Source organism: Scomber japonicus, chromosome 6 (assembly GCF_027409825.1).
Source record: "Scomber japonicus isolate fScoJap1 chromosome 6, fScoJap1.pri, whole genome shotgun sequence".
NCBI classification, from domain to species: domain Eukaryota; kingdom Metazoa; phylum Chordata; class Actinopteri; order Scombriformes; family Scombridae; genus Scomber; species Scomber japonicus.
The window spans coordinates 22,769,289-22,788,475 of record NC_070583.1 but is presented as its reverse complement, the minus strand read 5'-3'; the positions used below and the strand labels follow the sequence as shown (position 1 = coordinate 22,788,475).

At 39.5% G+C, this 19,187-nt stretch overlaps 3 protein-coding genes across 3 annotated transcripts; all 3 read right to left on the bottom strand.

Annotated features, from left to right (window-relative positions):
- Positions 1–2,343: 2,343 nt before the first annotated feature.
- LOC128359882 (odorant receptor 131-2-like) lies at positions 2,344–3,288 on the bottom strand. Its single transcript, XM_053320200.1, has one exon. The coding sequence runs from the start codon at positions 3,286–3,288 to the stop codon at positions 2,344–2,346; it is 945 nt and encodes a 314-aa protein (XP_053176175.1).
- Positions 3,289–9,819: 6,531 nt separating this feature from the next.
- On the bottom strand, positions 9,820–10,761 carry LOC128359881 (odorant receptor 131-2-like). Its single transcript, XM_053320199.1, has one exon. The coding sequence runs from the start codon at positions 10,759–10,761 to the stop codon at positions 9,820–9,822; it is 942 nt and encodes a 313-aa protein (XP_053176174.1).
- A 4,502-nt stretch (positions 10,762–15,263) lies between these two features.
- LOC128359880 (odorant receptor 131-2-like) lies at positions 15,264–16,202 on the bottom strand. Its single transcript, XM_053320198.1, has one exon. It carries the CDS (start codon positions 16,200–16,202, stop codon positions 15,264–15,266), a length of 939 nt encoding a protein of 312 aa, XP_053176173.1.
- Positions 16,203–19,187: the final 2,985 nt, after the last annotated feature.

Sequence of the window (19,187 nt, the reverse complement as noted above, 5' to 3'; positions counted from 1 at the left end):
ATGCTACGAAGGGTTGGGCGGAGGTCCAGTCTTCGCCCATCTCTGGTGAAACGATTCCTGCAGGGGGTCAGAAGACAGCGGCCTGTGGCACGCACTTCTGTACCACAATGGGAATTGCCATTGGTGCTCGAGGCCCCCTATGAGCCCTTAGAACACTCCTCCCTAAAGGCGTTGTCGTTCAAGACAGCATTGCTTCTTGCTCTGATGTCAGCCAAAAGAGTGAGTGAATTGTGCGCCTTGTCGGTCCACCCGAGTTGTTTACTCCTACGTGAGGACCATCCTTAAACCGAACCCTTCTTTTGTTCCCAAGAACATAAGAAGTTCATTTCGGTCAAGAACTATTCAACTAGAGGCTTTTCACCCTCCTCCTCATGGGGATTCGAGGCAGACGAAACTGCATCTCCTGTGCAATGTACACGCGTTGACATGCTAATCAGTTCGGGCGCACTCCACACGAAGTGTGGCGACGTCTGCGGCCCTGTTCAGCTGTGCAAGTGTTGAGGACATATGTACGGCAGCATCGTGGTCTTCACCCTGCCCGTTCATAAGGTTCTATCTCTTGGACGTGTCATGCACCGGCATTGGGTCGTGCTCAACTAAGATGCGGGCAATGAGGTGCGGGGTTAGACCACAACCTCACCCAGTCAGATGCTGCTAACTGGGAGGAGGTTGGATCCGTTATCACTCTGCATGGCGGCTTAGATCAATAAAGTGATGGCTGGGTCTGGTACCTAACCTGTAGCTAGCCTGGTCAGTGGGCGGAGCCTCTCCCGCGGCAGGGAGTACATAAATCGGGCTTTGCCTACTGTACCCATAGAGTCCAGTAGAGGGCGAAGCCTGTGTGAGATATAACGAAGGTTACGATATTGTAACCCTAGTTATATTAGCCTTACACTGAAGTTTGGTGGAATGAGGGCAGCTGGCGATGCACCTGCTTATATACCCGCCGAAGGGGGCGGGTCAAGTAGGCACGCCCTAGGGGCCAGCTACGTACATGCAAATTTCAGTGGGCCATCGCACGTACACGATGGCTGGAGTATGGTACCCATAGAGTCCAGTACAGGGCTCCGCCTGTGCTAATATAACTAGGGTTACAATATTGTAACCTTCGTTTCATCACAAGTCTCCGGTGCTGGGTTCTGCCTATTAACCCTCTTCCCATATCTGTGGAAAGTGATTTATGATTTATGCTTCGGCTTTGCACCAAGAGAGTTCAAGGGATATGGCGAAGGGAGGACTACTGGTTGATTTAGCCGTAACCACCAGCCTCCTGCTTCTTGGTGTTGCTAATTAGCTGTCTGTTAGCCTGCTCCTGTCCACTGATTTGGGTCAATAGTAGAGTGGTTTCATTCCCATATTGACCATTTACCTCCACGTTGACTTCAAGTCGCTGAATTTTCGTCTCTAGTACTGCTATCTTCTGGAGAAGTTTGTGGTAATCATCTGTGGAAAAGGGAGGCATCTTGCTGCTAATTAGCTTAGCTTAGCTTCTCAATCCCAGTCACTACAGTGCAAGCTTGTGCTGCTGATAGGCCAAACTCACGAAGTAAAAGAGTTTAAATAATAGTGGTAGCCTTCAGATACTTTCATAAATTAAGCTCCCAATGATATAGAAGTATCCAGGACCAGCTTTCCATTCCTATACCGTAACACTTAAAAAAAGTAACACAAAAAGTACCCAATATGTTTACCAATACAGAAACATGACTTGCTGGAAATCTGAGTATACTAAAAATCACAGTGTTTTTTATCTTTAGATTTCAGCTCAATAATAAAATTGTATTATTACAAATGAAGTCAAAAACTTAACAGAATACACAGTTTTGTGTGCCTTGTAACAGGTCAGTAACATTTAGGGTTGTTGATAACTTAGTTCATGCAGTCTTTTTAATACAAAAATATTGGCCAGGATTGAAGAACTATGGCAAATGCAAATGGTGATGTTGCACAGCTCAGATTTATATGTGGATGAAATGTTAGACATGAGATGTCAGACATGATTAATATCAAGCTATCAGATAGCAGTGTAACAGCAAATAAGATGTAATGCATGGTTGTGTAGAAGACATCCTTCACAATGAACAAGTTGATGCAAAGGAAAATTGACACCAGAAGCTGCACTAAAATAACTTGGAAACTGATCTGACGCTGCAAGTATACACCACCAACTGATGAGTTATTAGTCATACTAAAATGTTTTAGGCATTACAAAAACTCAACTGATGTATTTTCTAAGATAAATATCACAGTCTCATTACATGAAGAGAAAGTTTAAGTCCAGTGTTCATCTAAATAAAGAAGCAAATGCAAAACATGTTATTTTAGTAGCAAAATATCATGACTTTAATTTGATGAGCAAACTAAATCAGATGATTGTTTCTTATACAATCCACAGAGAACGTAGTATTTCAGTGCATGAAAAAACATTTCATCCCTGAGGCCATAAATGAGAGGACTCAGACATCTCGGAGCAAGAATAAAAGTAATGTAATTAAAGTATCTGACATTGACAAACAACATGAAATCAATCTGAAGTACAGCAGATTCTATGAAAGGGCACCACAGCTGGATGAGACACAAGAGCAGCTGAAAAGCATGAAGAATCACTGTCCTGAGCCCTTTCCATGTTGATTTTTTATTCTCTCCTGATGCAGCTTTGGCCACTTTCATTATTTTAATATAAGAGTAAACAATGGTGATGCACATGATCAAGAAGTAGAACTGACTTATTGCTGACCTAAAATGATCGTGCCATCTATGCAAAATGAACATTTCCACAGAGCATATTCTGTCCTGGGTGTAGAACCTGTGGGAAGCAGACGCAAAGAAGATGGAGAGAATACCAATACAGCGTATAGCGCTGAGACCATGAATGATGAGGATGCAGTGTAGAGCTCTGTGTGCGGAGCACAGCTCTGCATGCTGCAGGGGCATGCAAATGGCCACAAAGCGCTCCAGGGTCATTGCTGTCAGAGTAATCGGTGTGACAAACATATAAAGAAGCAAAACAATAGACATAATGACACATATACCAACCTGCATTGTAAAATGGAAATAGGCCAAGATGAACACAACATCAGACATGATTAATATCAGGCTATCAGATAGCAGTGTAACAGCAAATAAGATGTAGCGCATGGTTAGGTAGAAGACATCCTTCGAAAAAAAGGTCACAATGAGCAACAAGTTGATGCAAAGGAAGATTGACACCAGAAGCTGCACTAAAATAACCTGGAAATTGATTTGACGCTGCATGTATGCTCCACCAACTGATGAGTTATTAGTCATACTAAAATGTTTTAGGCACTACCAACAGTGAACTGATGTGTCTTCAAATATCAATATCACGTCACATCATGTCACATTACTGTACATAAATCCAAACTTTAAGTCCAGTGTTGTTTGAAGTCTTTAGATACTGGTTCAAGTCCAGACAAAAGAGAAAAATTAAACCTTCCCTGCAGTAACATGGCACTGTTCCCACACTTCCACATTCAAGGCGTCATGGCTTTAGGCAGTGCAGGAAGACTTTACTTTATAGGAACCAGAACATACCCCAAAAACACCAAATGAAACGTTACTCACCACAGTGTCGTCACTGCTCCTTACTACTACTGTCAATAATTGGCTAGAAACTAATAGTCTCAAGAGTGACCTCAGTAATTGGGCTTTGTATTATCCAAGAGTTTTGACTTTCATGCAAGAAATCAAAGATTTTGTCCCTCACCAGATCTATGGGAAATGTGTTTTTTTTTTACTACAATCTAATTGAGAATGTTTAATGTTAAATTAAATGCCAAAGGACAATGTAAAACACCTAGCTATACATTTTAAATTTGCACATTGCAGCAGGCATCTCAGTATTATTAATATTATATAAAGAAGAAACACGTTTGCACACTGGAATAAAAGCTGCAATATTCTACACTGATAATAGCTTAATAGACCCTTATGAGGTAGTCAGTAACACTCTCATTGTCTGCCATGTGCAATTTGGTCAGCGACGTGTACAGGTTTATTATCCGTGGCTTACTTTTTCCAGAATAATGTTCTTTCAATATTTTCAGGGCCTTTCTGCCATCATCAGCTGCTTCATGCCTTATCAGTGACAGGCTTTTATCATCTATCAGTCTGATTAACTCAGCATAGCAGTCAGCATTTTTCTTTCTACCTTCAGTTTGCAGAGCTGGTGACTCAGACTTGCGACTCATACTCGAGTCGCACTTAAGTCGCACTACACATTGACTTCAGACTCGACTCGGACTCGACCTCAAAAGACTTCCGACTTGACTCGGACTCGAGGCTGGAGACTCACAAATTACCATTATTTTCATGTTATCATTTATATTCTCATTATTTATTATCTGTCATTCGTCTTCTCTGTTTGCGGGAAGTGATCTCTGGCTGTGACTGAGGATGACAGTAAACACCAACATCACGCACGCGCCGTGTGTATGCGCGCATTTCGAGCAGAGCCCGTCTACTACTGTATACTGTATTAGAAACTCTGATTTCAAGACAATGGCGCGTGAAAGAAGCCCAACAGGAGTCCCTTGGAACGTTACATTTGGCTACAATGCCTTCACGCAGTCAGCCAACAAACGGACAGCAGTGTGCATAGTGTGCAACAAAAAGATTCAAGATTTTGGTTCAACCACTTCAAACTTCATCCGGCATCTGAAAACGCACCCAGACCGGTCAGTCACTTGCTAATGTGAACGACGTTAAAATTAGCAATTAGCTCGCAAACAAATATTAACGTTACATTCTTGCTGCTGGCCATATAATGTGACAGGCTGAGTTAACATTTCATAACGGTGTGCCAGAAGATTATTCTGTGACATTGTCTTAAGTTAAGTTACAGTACAGTCACCCAGTGGCGTTTTATGTGTAAAAAATTAGTGGAGCACCTACACATTTAATGCTTTATAGGAGTCATACCCAAGCAGCCTATTCTAGATATCAAGAAGGATATTTGTCACATATCGGGAGAGAGAGAGAAAGAGAAAGAGAGAGAGGGGAGGGAGGGAGGGAGAGAGAGAGAGAGAGAGGAGTCATACTGTAATAACCATAACGGTTATTTCTTTTATTGTATTTTACAGCATTGTTAAAAAAAACTCTTGTTAAAGAAAAATACAGTTATGAAATTGAAACAATCCTTTGTATTTTTTCCACATCACATTGCTGTAGATTCTAGTGAAACAATCATCAATACTGTCTTATATAGAGGATTTTACAGAGCTTATAGAATTTGAATTTGATTTAGTGTTTGCGAGAGACTTGAAACTTGACTTGGACTCTTAACCAGAGACTTGAGACTTGACTCAGACTCTCACTCAAAGACTTGAGACTTGACTTGGACTTTCAAAAAATGACTTGTGAACACCTCTGTCAGTTTGCTGTTGGTCAGTACCGCCACTTGGCTCATTTAGAATAGTGTCTTTCAGCTTCAAAATATGTAAGTGACCTAGGAATCTTGTTTCCCAAAGGTCATACTAATCTTCAGATCCGTCGAAGAGAAGCTGTGGTACTAGGGCTCCTACTGCTCTGCTTGCCATGTTGTCGATACGCCAATTTTACTGTGGCCTTTGTCTTTGCTAAGCTAGCTCGTTATCTTCATTGACTTTCGCGTTACACATTGCGTAAAACTTCTTTCAAGATTATATTGTTCACTTATCTCCAAGCTGGTTCACTCACATAGTCCATAGAAGCTCAGTGTAATACTTCACGTTATACTTCTTCGTGTTATCTTGTGTCCAACTCTGCCTGGGCCCACAGTCCTTAGGTGTGTATGGAGAATAAGCAGAGGATGGTTGAATCATCTTTAGCCGAGTCTTGGCATGTTTATTTAACAAACAAAAGCGCGGACTGACATATGATCTCTCTTTATCATGGCTCATACAGAACAACTGACGCTAACCAGGAACGTGGGAACGTCATGTCCTTACGTACCGTAAACCTTGTACAATACAAGCAGTACAGTATATCCATCAACCATAACACAGGGCGTAAGGGCACCATCAAATTACAACACTTAACAGATACTTTCATAAATTAAGCTCCCAGTGATATAGAAGTGTCCAGGACCCGCTTTCCATAAATTTTGTAGCAAAAGGACAGGATTTTAATGGTCCAAAGAACGGCAGAATATGCTGCCTCCCTAGAGGGTAGTGAGGAGCTTGAGATACATGAGGCGTATCTACGGGAGGACTAAGACAAATTGACAGAGATATTGGCAAACCAGATAAAATAACTGCATTTTTAAGTGCTGTTGATTTCATAGTGAAACGGATTTTCCTCCAAAAGTTCTGAGCTTTTTACGTTTATTCACCTATTATGTCTCTTCTTTTTTGAGCCTGTTTTACACCAAGAAAATCACATTTTGAGAATGGAATCACAAAAATTGCTAATAATCTATAATTCTTTACTAGATCAATTATTATTTAAGATTTATTTGATTAGATGAAAGCAGCATTAATTGAATTATACATAAAGCATACTTTGTGGCAAACTGGATCCAAAAATCAAATAATAAAACTATTTGAGTTCAGATATGGCTGACAGCAAGAATGGAGAATATTGTGAAGGATGACTTACTTGACCATATCAGTTTTTTCCACATCTCTGTAGCCAAGTGCCATTCATCTTAGTAATGAGGATTTTATTCACTGCAATCTTAATATCCCATCTGTACTGTGGACATATCGTTCTTGCTGATAGTCTCATCATGTCCTACATTGACATTCTCAGTCACCTGAGGTAGAGTTACTTTTCTTGTCTTCTTCATGTAGCACAGGGGTGATAGCAGTCCGGCGCCGCGCCGGAAATCCGGCGTAGCGTGGCTCTGTTAAAAAAAAAAAAAAAGCTTTCCCCATCCCATCAAAGAACGCAGATCCACGTTACGAAAAGTCCCTTTCCCCGCTCCATTTGCTGTGTGCTGCAGACCATGTAAAGCGCATCGCAACCCTTCAATCCAATCAGAAATAGGACGGGGCGGGTCTTGGTTGTCTTGGCCAATAAGAGACGTTGGTTGCTCGAGTAGTACTCCTGGCATGTAGTTGGGGGAAAAAGCTGTTTGGGTCAGAGACAGTCCTGTTGCAGCTTAAAATTGCCTCACGGCTTTCTAATTGTAATACATTATTAAACATTGTTTATGAGTACCTTAACACACTTAAATGTCAGCAAGCAGACAAGTTATATGAAGAATGTCGTAAGTGTTAACCGATGTTTAGGAAAAAAAAATGAAACTCAGCACGCTATATCACCGCGCGTGATGCACCTTGCTATTGCTTTGGTAGTTTGCAATTGCTAGTTAGCGTGTCAAACCATCGCAAAGTTTTCCAGTATGACGGGGTTTATGAAGCCCGGAGAAGATGTTAAAGTCCTGGATAAAACCATAAAGAACAAATGGCGTTGGGCATGGATTGAGGATGTGGGGAGTGATGGAAAGCCCTTCTCGAGCTGGTGCCAAAAGCTTCGACAAGCAGGTGCGTGTTATTGTACGTTGTGCTCGAAGAAGCTGATGTATGGTACAAGCGGCAAGAAAATTCTCACTCGGCACGAGAAAGACCCCGCTCATAAAGCAGCTGCCAGAGCAGTGCAGCATACGACCCTTTTACCAGGAGCATCAGCTACGGCGGACATTCCGCCTTCGATGGCAGATCGAGTGACTAATTTAAAAGTTCGACTGTGCTCCTTCATTGCTGAGCATGATCTGTCTTTTACAATTGCACCGCTGCTCGTGGCTCTCTGTAAGAAGCTGGCACAAGACCTTGCCGCTCTGTCACACCTGGCAATTTCAAGGCAGCATACGAGCTATATGCTCACCCACGGCATTGCCCCAGAATTTAAACGCCAGCTGTCTGAGAAACTTAAGAATTGTATGTTTTCCCTTAATGTTGACGAGGCAACAGACAAAAACATGGACAAGATCATGAATGTCCTTGTCCGTTTTTTTGACGAGGATGCTGGGAGCGTGAAGACTCAGCATCTTGCCAGTAGGATAATTAACATCGCAAATGCAGAAGCGTTAACAGCAGAGTTAAATGACGTCCTGCGCACATACGGCCTCGACTGGAGACAAGTGACAAGTATGTTACTTGACAATTGTGCTGTGATGAGGGGGAAAAGGTTAGTTTATTATTTCTGTTCTTGTTATTAAATCATCAGTAACAATAATGATTCATAGTAGGCCTAATAATAACTTAACAAAAATATCGCATAATAACGTAGGATTATTATTATTATTATTATTATTAGTCTTTTTGTTCTAATTATTTTTATTAGGCCTATTGCATTTGTATAGCCTATAATAGCCTATAATTCACACAAGACTGCTGCTCAACGTGCTTCACAGTTAGATCAAAAACAACAATAGGCCATAACATTAAATATATATATATATATATATATATATATATATATATATATATATAATACAATGACTCATTTGATTGGAGGCTGTAGCCTATAGCCTTGTCTACTCTCTCTACTCTCTAAGGGCAGGGCTGGAAACTCGCGAGAAAGCAGAATCCAGATCTACTTTCAGGAATACATTCTAGTGTTGAATTGTTGAATTGGGGTTAAATTCCCACCTCAATTATAACTATACTGCAACAGCACAAGCCTAGGATGTATTTCTACATAGAACCCAACGTGTCCAGTTTGTTCCAGTCGATCTAAAGTGCTATACGAAGATGGAAATGATCTGTGTTTTTGTGAATAACACTATAGCCATTAAGCAAAAATGAAAACATATCTATAATGGTCATACAAAAACTATTAAATGTTTGAATAATTTGTCAAAATTAAACCTATGTTACATCATCGCCAGACCCCAACCGACCCCGCCCCCGCCCCTTGCCCCCGAAAAAAGTTCAGGCTCAGGATTTTTTTTCACTATCACCCCTGTGTAGCAGCTAAAAAAGCCAGATATTTTCTTCACAAGTTTATTGGGAACAAAAACAGCTAAAGGATAGTGAATATTGAATTTATATTCACCAGGTGGACAGGCACATGACTCTAAACAAATGATAATGTTGTTCCATAACTGCTGGATGTGTAAATAAGCAACTGTTTGGATGTGGATTTGAAGAATCAAAGCGCATATATGACCACTCTCTTTGTTCTCCTATGCATCTATACCGTAACACTTAAAAAAAAGTAACACAAAAAGTACCCAATATGTTTACCCAATATGTTTACCAATACAGAAACATGACTTGCTGGAAATCTGAGTATACTAAAAATCACAATGTTTTTTATTTTTAGATTTCAGCTCAATAATAACATTTTTATTTTTTACAAATGAAGTCAAAAACTGTGACATTTAGGGTTGTTTATAACTTAGTTCATGCAGTCTTTTTAATACAAACATATTGGCCAGGATTGAAGAACTATGGCAAATGCAAATGGTGATGTTGCACAGCTCAGATTTATATGTGGATGAAATGTTAGACATGAGATGTCAGACATGATTAATAACAAGCTATCAGATAGCAGTGTAACAGCAAATAAGATGTAATGCATGGTTGTGTAGAAGACATCCTTCACAATGAACAAGTTGATGCAAAGGAAGATTGACACCAGAAGCTGCACTAAAATAACTTGGAAACTGATCTGACCCTGCAAGTATACACCACCAACTGATGAGTTATTAGTCATACTAAAATGTTTTAGGCATTACAAAAACTCAACTGATGTATTTTCTAAGATAAATATCACAGTCTCATTACATGAAGAGAACGTTTAAGTCCAGCGTTCATCTAAATAAAGAAGCAAATGCAAAACATGTTATTTTAGTAGCAAAATATCATGACTTTAATTTGATGAGCAAACTAAATCAGATGATTGTTTCTTATACAATCCACAGAGAGCGTAGTATTTCAGTGCATGAAAAAACATTTCATCCCTGAGGCCATAAATGAGAGGACTCAGACATCTCGGAGCAAGAATAAAAGTAATGTAATTAAAGTTTATGACATTTATAAACAACATGAAATCAATCTGAAGTACAGCAGATTCTATGAAAGGGCACCACAGCTGGATGAGACACAAGAACAGCTGAAAAGCATGAAGAATCACTGTCCTGAGCCCTTTCCATGTTGATTTTTTATTCTCTCCTGATGCAGCTTTGGCCACTTTCATTATTTTAATATAAGAGTAAACAATGGTGATGCACATGATCAAGAAGTAGAACTGACTTATTGCTGACCTAACATGATCGTGCCATCTATGCAAAATGTTTTCCAAAGAGCATATTCTGTCCTGGGTGTAGAACCTGTGGGAAACAGATGCAAAGAAGATGGAGAGAATAACAATAGAAGGAATGGAGCTGAGGGCATGAATGATGAGGATGCAGTGTAGAGCTCTGTGTGCGGAGCACAGCTCTGCATGCTGCAGGGGCATGCAAATGGCCACAAAGCGCTCCAGGGTCATTGCTGTCAGAGTAATCGGTGTGACAAAAATATAAAGAAGCAAAACAATAGACATAATGACACATATACCAACCTGCATTGTAAAATGGAAATAGGCCAAGATGAACACAACATCAGACATGATTAATATCAGGCTATCAGATAGCAGTGTAACAGCAAATAAGATGTAGCGCATGGTTAGGTAGAAGACATCCTTCGAAAAAAAGGTCACAATGAGCAACAAGTTGATGCAAAGGAAGATTGACACCAGAAGCTGTACTAAAATAAACTGGAAATTGATTTGATGCTGCATGTATGCTCCACCAATTGATGAGTTATTAGTCATACTAAAATATTTTAGGCACTATCAACAGTGAACTGGTGTGCCTTCAAATATCAATATCACAGTCACTACATTACATAAATACAAACTTTAAGTCCAGTGTTTTTGAAGTCTTTAGATGCTGGTTCAAGTACAGACAAAAGAGAAAATTAAACCTTCCCTGCAGTAACATGGCACTATTCCTACACTTTGAACATGGGCCACATTCACGGCGTCATGGCTTTAGGTGAACTCTGGTTAGGCAGTGCAGGAAGACTTTACTTTATAGGAACCAGAACATACCCCAAAAACACCAAATGAAACTTTACTCACCACAGTGTCGTCACTGCTCCTTACTTCTACTGTCAATAATTGGCTAGAAACTAACAGTCTCAAGAGTGACCTCAGTAATTGGGCTTGGTATCATCCAAGAGTTTTGACTTTCATGCAAGAAATCAAAGTTTTTGTCCCTCACCAGATCTATGGGAAATGTGTTTTTTTTTACTACAATCTAATTAAGAATTTTTAATTTTTACTGTTAAATTAAATGCCTAAGTACAATGTAAAACACCTAGCTATACATTTTAAATGTGCACATCGCAGCAGGCATCTCAGTATTATTAATATTGAATTGTGGATTGAATATTTAGATCACAATATAGTGAGTAATGAATGCCTGCAAACAAAACCACGATGAAGGGTCCTCCAAAGAAGAAACACGTTTGCACACTGGAAGAAAAGCTGCAATATTCTACACTGATAATAGCTTAATAGACCCTTTGTTGTTGGAAGGACTTTTTCCTAATTTGGTGTCGGCCATGTGTCACTGTTAGGTTGTGCAAAATGAAATTGCATTGTGAAGTTCATCTGATGTTAACATAAAGCTTCAGTAGCAGTCAGAGTTACCAAAATCTAGTAGGTTTGTGCTGGTAGTCATTCTTAAGTTTACTGTCTGTGTTGTGTCCTGGCACCAAACACAAGTATCATCTCCCAAAGCTTAAAGCTTAAACAATGTGTTAGTACCTTGAAGGACAATTCCACCTACAGCTGCTAAATACCAGCTCCAAAAAAATCCTGTCTACAATTGAGTCCCATTCAAAAAGCATCAACTCTTCTCTCAATACTAGCCAATACCAAATGTGACGTCAACAGACTACCGGCCACTGATTGGTTATAGAAGAGTTGTCGCTGGAAAAGTCATGAGCCGTCCCACACAAGAATCAAACCCGGCATTTTTAAATACCGGCAACAGTGTTAAAGCCATATGGCTCAATTTTCTTGCTTTGTGTGTGACAGAAAGCCACATAAAGCAATGTTATGTCTTACGCAGACTGCAGATTACCACCTTAAATTTAACGATCGAGATGACGGGAGCACGCCAAGACTCCAGTTAGACTCCTCAGATTTACCAAAGACTGTCAGTCTTTAGTCTGGGACTGTGAAAATCGTTTGGTGTAAGCCCAGCATTAGTATGGGGTAAATGGACTGTACTTATTTAACGCCTTTCTAGTCTTTACAACCACTCAAAGCGCTTTACATTACCTCTCATTCACCCATTCACACACTGATGGCAGGGGCTACCACGGGCTACCAACCTGCTCATCAGGGGTAATTTAACCATTCATTCTAACTCATACACCGTTTGCGGTCAGTCAGTTCTCTGTACAATACTTTGTGTGTGCTGTATACTGAACTCATCTTGTACAAGATTTATGTAAATACTAATTTGTGATTTTGATTTTCTCTCTCACCATTGATTAAGGAAATCTCCATAACATGGCATAGATGCCTTTATTTATCAGTAGACCAACAGAAAACATGGGAGAGAGAGGGGTGTGTGACATACAGCAAAGGACCTCCAATCGGGATTTGAACCGGGATTGGCTGCGTATATTGCATGCACTCTAACCACTGGACCACCTGCAAGCCTTAAATTATTCTTTCTTTCAGAGGGTTTGAGACAGGATGACCTCTTGGTCTTTACAGGGGCTGGTGTTTACTGTTAACCCCTGCTGTCCTTGCAGAAAATGATGAGTGTAGGATTAACCAAACGGTTTCCCATATATTTGATGCCACTGTTGGGGGAGTAGGGGTCTTTAAATTAGCGATATTCCCATCCAGTGTCTTTGAGTCCTTTAAGATTGCGTATCTGATACTAATATTTGTAAAGCAGAAAAATATTATGCAATGTTGATTAGATGTATGTGGCACACTGAAATAACAGTTGTAGCCAACTAAATGTATTTTTCATGAGCAACGAACAAAGGTCCTGGTTCAAAACTAGTTGAACAATTAAAATGATTACTATGAAAGGTTAAGTAGGAGAATGCAACTTCATTGATAGGAGAGGCAATTTTTAGTTCACTTTAATAGAGAGGTTACTTCCCTCATAAATGATCTTTGGATTAATACAGAGACAGGCTCGGAGAGAGCACATAAACCTCTAAAAACAATGTCGGCAGGCCACATCAGCTGTAGTTAATTAACATTAATTCTGTGAGAAAACAATTAATAACAACCAAGCTTAACTTTGTTCTGGCAGGTTACTCACAGAATAAACATCAACAGCAACAGTTGATGTGGCGTACAGTCACTGGCTCTCTGTCCTGAGAATTGTCCTGAGATATGTAAACTCTTCAGGAGTTGAGTATAATCAAAATAGTATACATTAAACCAGGGGTTCTCAACCTTTTGCAAGCTGGCCCCCCCCAAAGCTGGTTCATTGCAGTTGGGGCCCCCCCTCCTCTCGGTGTCACCCTCCCTCGCGGCCCCAACCCCACTACACCACCTTGCATAGATAGATAGATAGATAGATAGATATATAAAATAATAGATTTGTTATTTTTAGGCCCACACTATTATTATTATTATTAGCCTATTATTATTATTATTATTATTATTATCATTATTATTATCATAATCATAGGCCTATTATCATTACTAGGCTATTGTTATAACTGGCAGTAGCACCAGACTTCTAATGTGAGCTTGCAGGCATTATTATTATTATTATTATTATTATTATTATTATGAGTAGTGATATCCCTATTATCATTACTAGGCTAGCTATATAATTATAGTTACATGCTTTGCTGTTATTATTATCATTATTATTATTAGTAGTAGTAGTAGTAGTAGTAGTAGTATTACTATTATTATTATTATTATTATTATTATTATCATAGGCCTATTATCATTACTAGGCTATTGTTATAACCGGGAGGTAGGCGATGTTAATGTGAGACCTGAGCCTGCTTTGCCTTGCAAAGATCCTCAATTCTTGGTGCAATGTCTGATAAACATAGCCTAAAATCATCCTCAATTTGTGCACGATTCCGGTATTTCGTTTTGAGTGCAGTCATTTTCGAGAAGCCTGCCTCACACAAATATGTCGACGCGAAAGGGAGGAGAATCTTCAATGCGACGTCACAGAGTTGAGGGTATTCCTGCATCAATGCTGCCCAGAATGACGAAAGAGGGCAGGAGGTGAAACGTTCCTTCAGCCTACTGTCACTCTTCAGCTCAATAAGCTGTTCCTGCATGTCAATTGACAGCTCGTTTGCTGTGCACACAAATGGATCTCGATCCCACGCGAAAGAGCGATAATCCTCTTTGAAATACGTCGCAAATTGTTGTCTCATTGCAGACAGGTGCTCAGACGCTGACTGAAATAAAGAGGTGAAATCGTGTGACGTGCCTGCATCAGTGATAAAGTCTGCAAGGCTGGGGAACATGTCGCAGTTCAAAATACATGAAACTGTCTGGTTGATTTGTTTCTGTGTTGTAGTAGTCCAACCACTTGCATTTTCGACATGGGGATTTTCGCGATTTGTTTTTAATTATTTTTTTTTTATTTTTATGATTTTTCCCTCCATCCTGTTGCCTACTCGCGCCCGCTCGCGCCCGCCCCCCCCCCCCCCCCCCCCCCCCCGGAGAGTGTTCGCGCCCCACCGGTTGAGAAACACTGCATTAAACCTATCAGTTATCTCTCTAAAAAAAAAAAGGTGCTGCACAAATACAAGAAAAGAGAATCAACTGTGGCTTAAATTTTAAACACCTGGATACATTTTTGCATTCAACTTTTAGTGAACCATATACAACAAGTAAACCATACGATTGAAAACAGACATTAAGAAACATTCAATTTTAAAACGTGACAAATGGCTGAATTAATAACAGGAATTTGTGTGAGTGACAGAGAGAAAGAAAATGGGGCATTGCAGAGCAAAACTAAAAATAAGATTAACCATTCATCAACAGTCAAAGTTGCAGTCATATATGCTGAAATATATATTTCTATGAATCAGGACACAAGCCGCATGATGTATAATTCAGTTTGAGCATAAGATTTAGATTATGTCATGCCAATATGAGCTGGTAATAGTTGAACATTGTATTCACAAACTGTGAGGACAAATTGTTAAGAGGGTACATTCACTGATAAAAAAAAATCAGTAAATACAATATTGTAAATGTAATAAACCATGTATTACACTGACATTATTTTTTATACACAGATTAAGGCTCTAATCTGTTAAATGAAAAGAGTTGTTCTTGTACAAGCCACAGAGAGCGTAGTATTTCAGTGCAATAAAAAACTTGTCATCTCTGAGGCCATAAATGAGAGGACTCAGACATCTCGGAGCAAGATAAAAACTAATGTAGGTGAAGTATCTGACATTAATGTATAACATGAAATCAATCTGAAGTACAGCGCCTTCTATGAAAGGGCACCACAGCTGGATGAGACACAAGAGCAGCTGAAAAGCATGAAGAATCACTGTCCTGAGCCCTTTCCATGTTGATTTTTTATTCTCTCCTGATGCAGCTTTGGCCACTTTCATTATTTTAACATAGGAAAACACAATGGTGATGCACATGATCAAGAAGTAGATCTGACTTATAGCTGATCTAAGATGACCTTGCCAACTGTGAAATGTGAACAGCTCCACAGAGCATATTCTGTCCTGGGTGTAGAAGTTTTGAGTAGCAGATGCAAAGAAGATGGAGAGATCCACAATACAAGGTATAGCACTAAGGCCGTGAATGATAAAGATGCAGGGGAGAGCCCTGTGTGTGGAGCAAAACTCTGCATGTTGCAGGGGCATGCAAATGGCCACATATCGCTCTAGGGTCATTGCTGTCAGAGTAATCGGTGTGACTAAAGTGCATACAGATAAGAAAGCACATAAAGAGAGACACAACCAAATTTGCAGAGTAGAACGAAAATAATCATAGATGAGCAGGACATTTGTTATAATCAAGATAAAACAATCAGACATTAAAGTAGTAGCAAATAAGATGTAGCGCATGGTTGTGTAGAAGAAATCCTTCATAAAAAAGGTTGTGATCAGCAGAAAGTTGATGCAAAGGAAAACCACTATCAAAACCTGAACCAAAATGACTCGGTAATTAATCGTTCGCATTAAGGATTGACCACCAACCAATGAGCTGTTTTTAGCCATATTTCTATCTTGTAAACAAATATGCAAGTTTTTCAAACCTGATACTTAGCTTTTCAGTGGTGAGAAGGTGCAATTTGCACTGACCAAAAACTAACACAATGCACACCAGTAGCATATTATATACACTATATCCACAATAAATGTGACAGAAACACATCAACAGTTCAAAAGGCTTAATATCCTTCAGTTTACTAAACCGTCCCTGAAGTAAGAAAAGGTTGAACGCCTCCTGCTAAGATCTCTGCAGTCCTCTTACAGAGGACTGTGGATGAATACTTAAAGGGCCAGCTGTGACACAAAGGGGGTCGAAACCACAATATCATTATTGCCAGTTGCTGCTGAATATGTAAATTGGAATCTAACTAAGTACACTTACTCAAGTACTGTACTGAAGTAAAACTTTGAGGTACTTGTACTTTACCTGGGTATTTCCATTTTATGCCACCTTGTATTTTCAGTCCACTACAGTTCAAACTGTTTCACAACTATAGTTACTAGCTTTATTTTAAATATGTTATATATTCAACACATATAATCAGTCTATAAAACAGCTATAGATGAGCTTTACCAACACAAAAATACTGTTTGCATGCACATGCATCTATGTATCTGTTTGTCTACATACACACACATATTTGAGCCCATATTGAGAGTCTTGCAAAGTTTTATTCACCACAAACATAATATACAGTTATCTGGAAAGGAGTAAATGAATGACCCAAATTGGGGTCTTGTTTGTTTAGTTGACCAGTGACTTTCCCAAGTACCAGTGATCACATTTTCTTTTTCTGATCACTTTCTTAATTAGGGTGAACAAATTAATTAGTACCCTTGAATTAATCATTAAAGGTTGAATATGTAGAATATTTATTAAAAGCTATATTTTTTTTAAAAATAATACAGCCACGGGGCGTTTTGAGGGGTACAGAATGAAAGTATTGCTTTTCCATAAAAAAATATTTAGTCTGAATTAATATTTTTAAAATTTTTTGACGGTTCGACAATGACGTTCTGACACGTTCTGTGTACATTGTACCAGCCAATTAGCGTCCGGAATTGCGGGTTGCCAGGGTTGTCTGTTGTTCCGGCGCAGCTACTGTAGGCTGGCACTGGGTGAAATGGAGTTGTAAACAAGTAGAACCGTGTTGGACTTACTAAAACCAGCGTTTTTTTGCTCTCAAGTACAACTTTTCATCACAAAACTTCGAAGGTAAGACAGAATATCTGTTAGTCGCTGTAAATAAGTGGTTGTTTAACTTTGTATTCTTTGGCTGCTGGTTCACTGAGTTTTAAGCGCAATAATAGTGGTACTGTTGAACTCGCCAGGGTCTTAGCTTTCATATGAGATGCTATTTGTTTGTGTACCATGAAGTATCAAAACGGTAGCAATGGAAATGTGGAGAGTGGGTTGACTTTCTGACGCTATTCGGATTTTGATATTTGATCATTAACCTCTTCAGGCACGCTGTTCCGTTCACGGGACAGGACGGATGTTAGGAGGTAGCCACGCGTTCTTCTGAATGTTTTAAACACCAACCCTTAAACATATATACTCATGCCGTACATTGTTGGAAAGCTTAGATTGTTCTGATTCATTCAAGACCACTCACGACTTATATGGTTGCTCACAGCCGTAATAGTATTAGCGATTAGCTTGGCTAGCCACTCAGCTAAGTGAGAAAAGCTATAATGCTACATACCTTCAATTGTCTTCCCTTTATCCACAACGTTCATCTTATGACTCAGCACTTTCTGTACAGCCCGCCAAGTATCCATTCTTGTGAAATATGAAATCCGTTTTCCATAAAACCGGAATACTTTCCTCAATGTCCATGTATTTAGTCCAACACGTAACGTAATAACACAAATAACAAACCATATACGGTCCGTTTACGTCATTTCCTGACCTGCGCGTCCATCTCAAAGTACACGTGACTAGATGTTTACGACCGTGAGCCTCTTCTGCTTCTGACGACACCACACACAAGCCAATCGGTGTTTAGGATTAGGCAGTACACGCAGAGACATTGCTGCTACTTCCACTGGCGTTACTATGTAATGTACCTCGGTGGTTTCAAGCAGAGACAACTTTGTTTCAAATCAGTTACAGCGAGGGTATGTTCGCTTCCTGTTTTCAAAATAAAAGCACCAACTCTATCGTTATGGTTTTCTTAATAATAAAAGGCAACGAATTCGCAGGAACAAAACTTTAAACAGATGTTATTTGGACAAATTAGCGTCACATTGTGGATCTAAATGGCTACTTTCTCGCCTAAAAAGGTTAGACATGTGGATAAAGTGGTATATTTACAGAGTTAGAGCTAAAATAAAATCCGGCACCGGACCTGGCAACCCGACTGCTGGAATTACCTTTTGGTTGTTGCGACTACGATCTCGAGACATTAGATGGCGTTGTTCTGCTCATTCTACATATTCTACCTTTAAATGTCAATTGCACGTCAACTAATTCAGCCACAACTGTATTTTATTATAGAAAATGTGTGTGTGCACAGCTACTTTAAGCTACAGTAAGAGTTGAACTCTTGAAGGCCATGCATGTGATGAAACTTCCTGGGGTTTTGGATAGTTCACAGTTTTGGATTGTTGTCTTTGTTTCACTGATTGTGTCAGTCTGAAGTCATGGTTTGATTTCCTCTGTGTGGATTTAGACTCCAAACATAACTACAATTAGCTCATCATCACTATTCTCCTGTGGTGAATAAACTCCTGTGAAACTCATTAAAGATGAGTTGTAATAGGCTCATTAATTATTTAAGCTACCCCCTGCGATTTGGGTCCCTGAATAAAAATGGGTGACACAACAGTTGGAAAAGTTTTGGTCCATGTTCATAGTTTCTGTAAGAATTCAGTATTATCAAAACCATTATTGACTTGTAATACATTTTTTGCACTTAATTGCAACTAGTGCCAAAACAACACGGAGTTCACAGTCTTTTTAATGAAATAAATCCCTCTGTAGCTCAA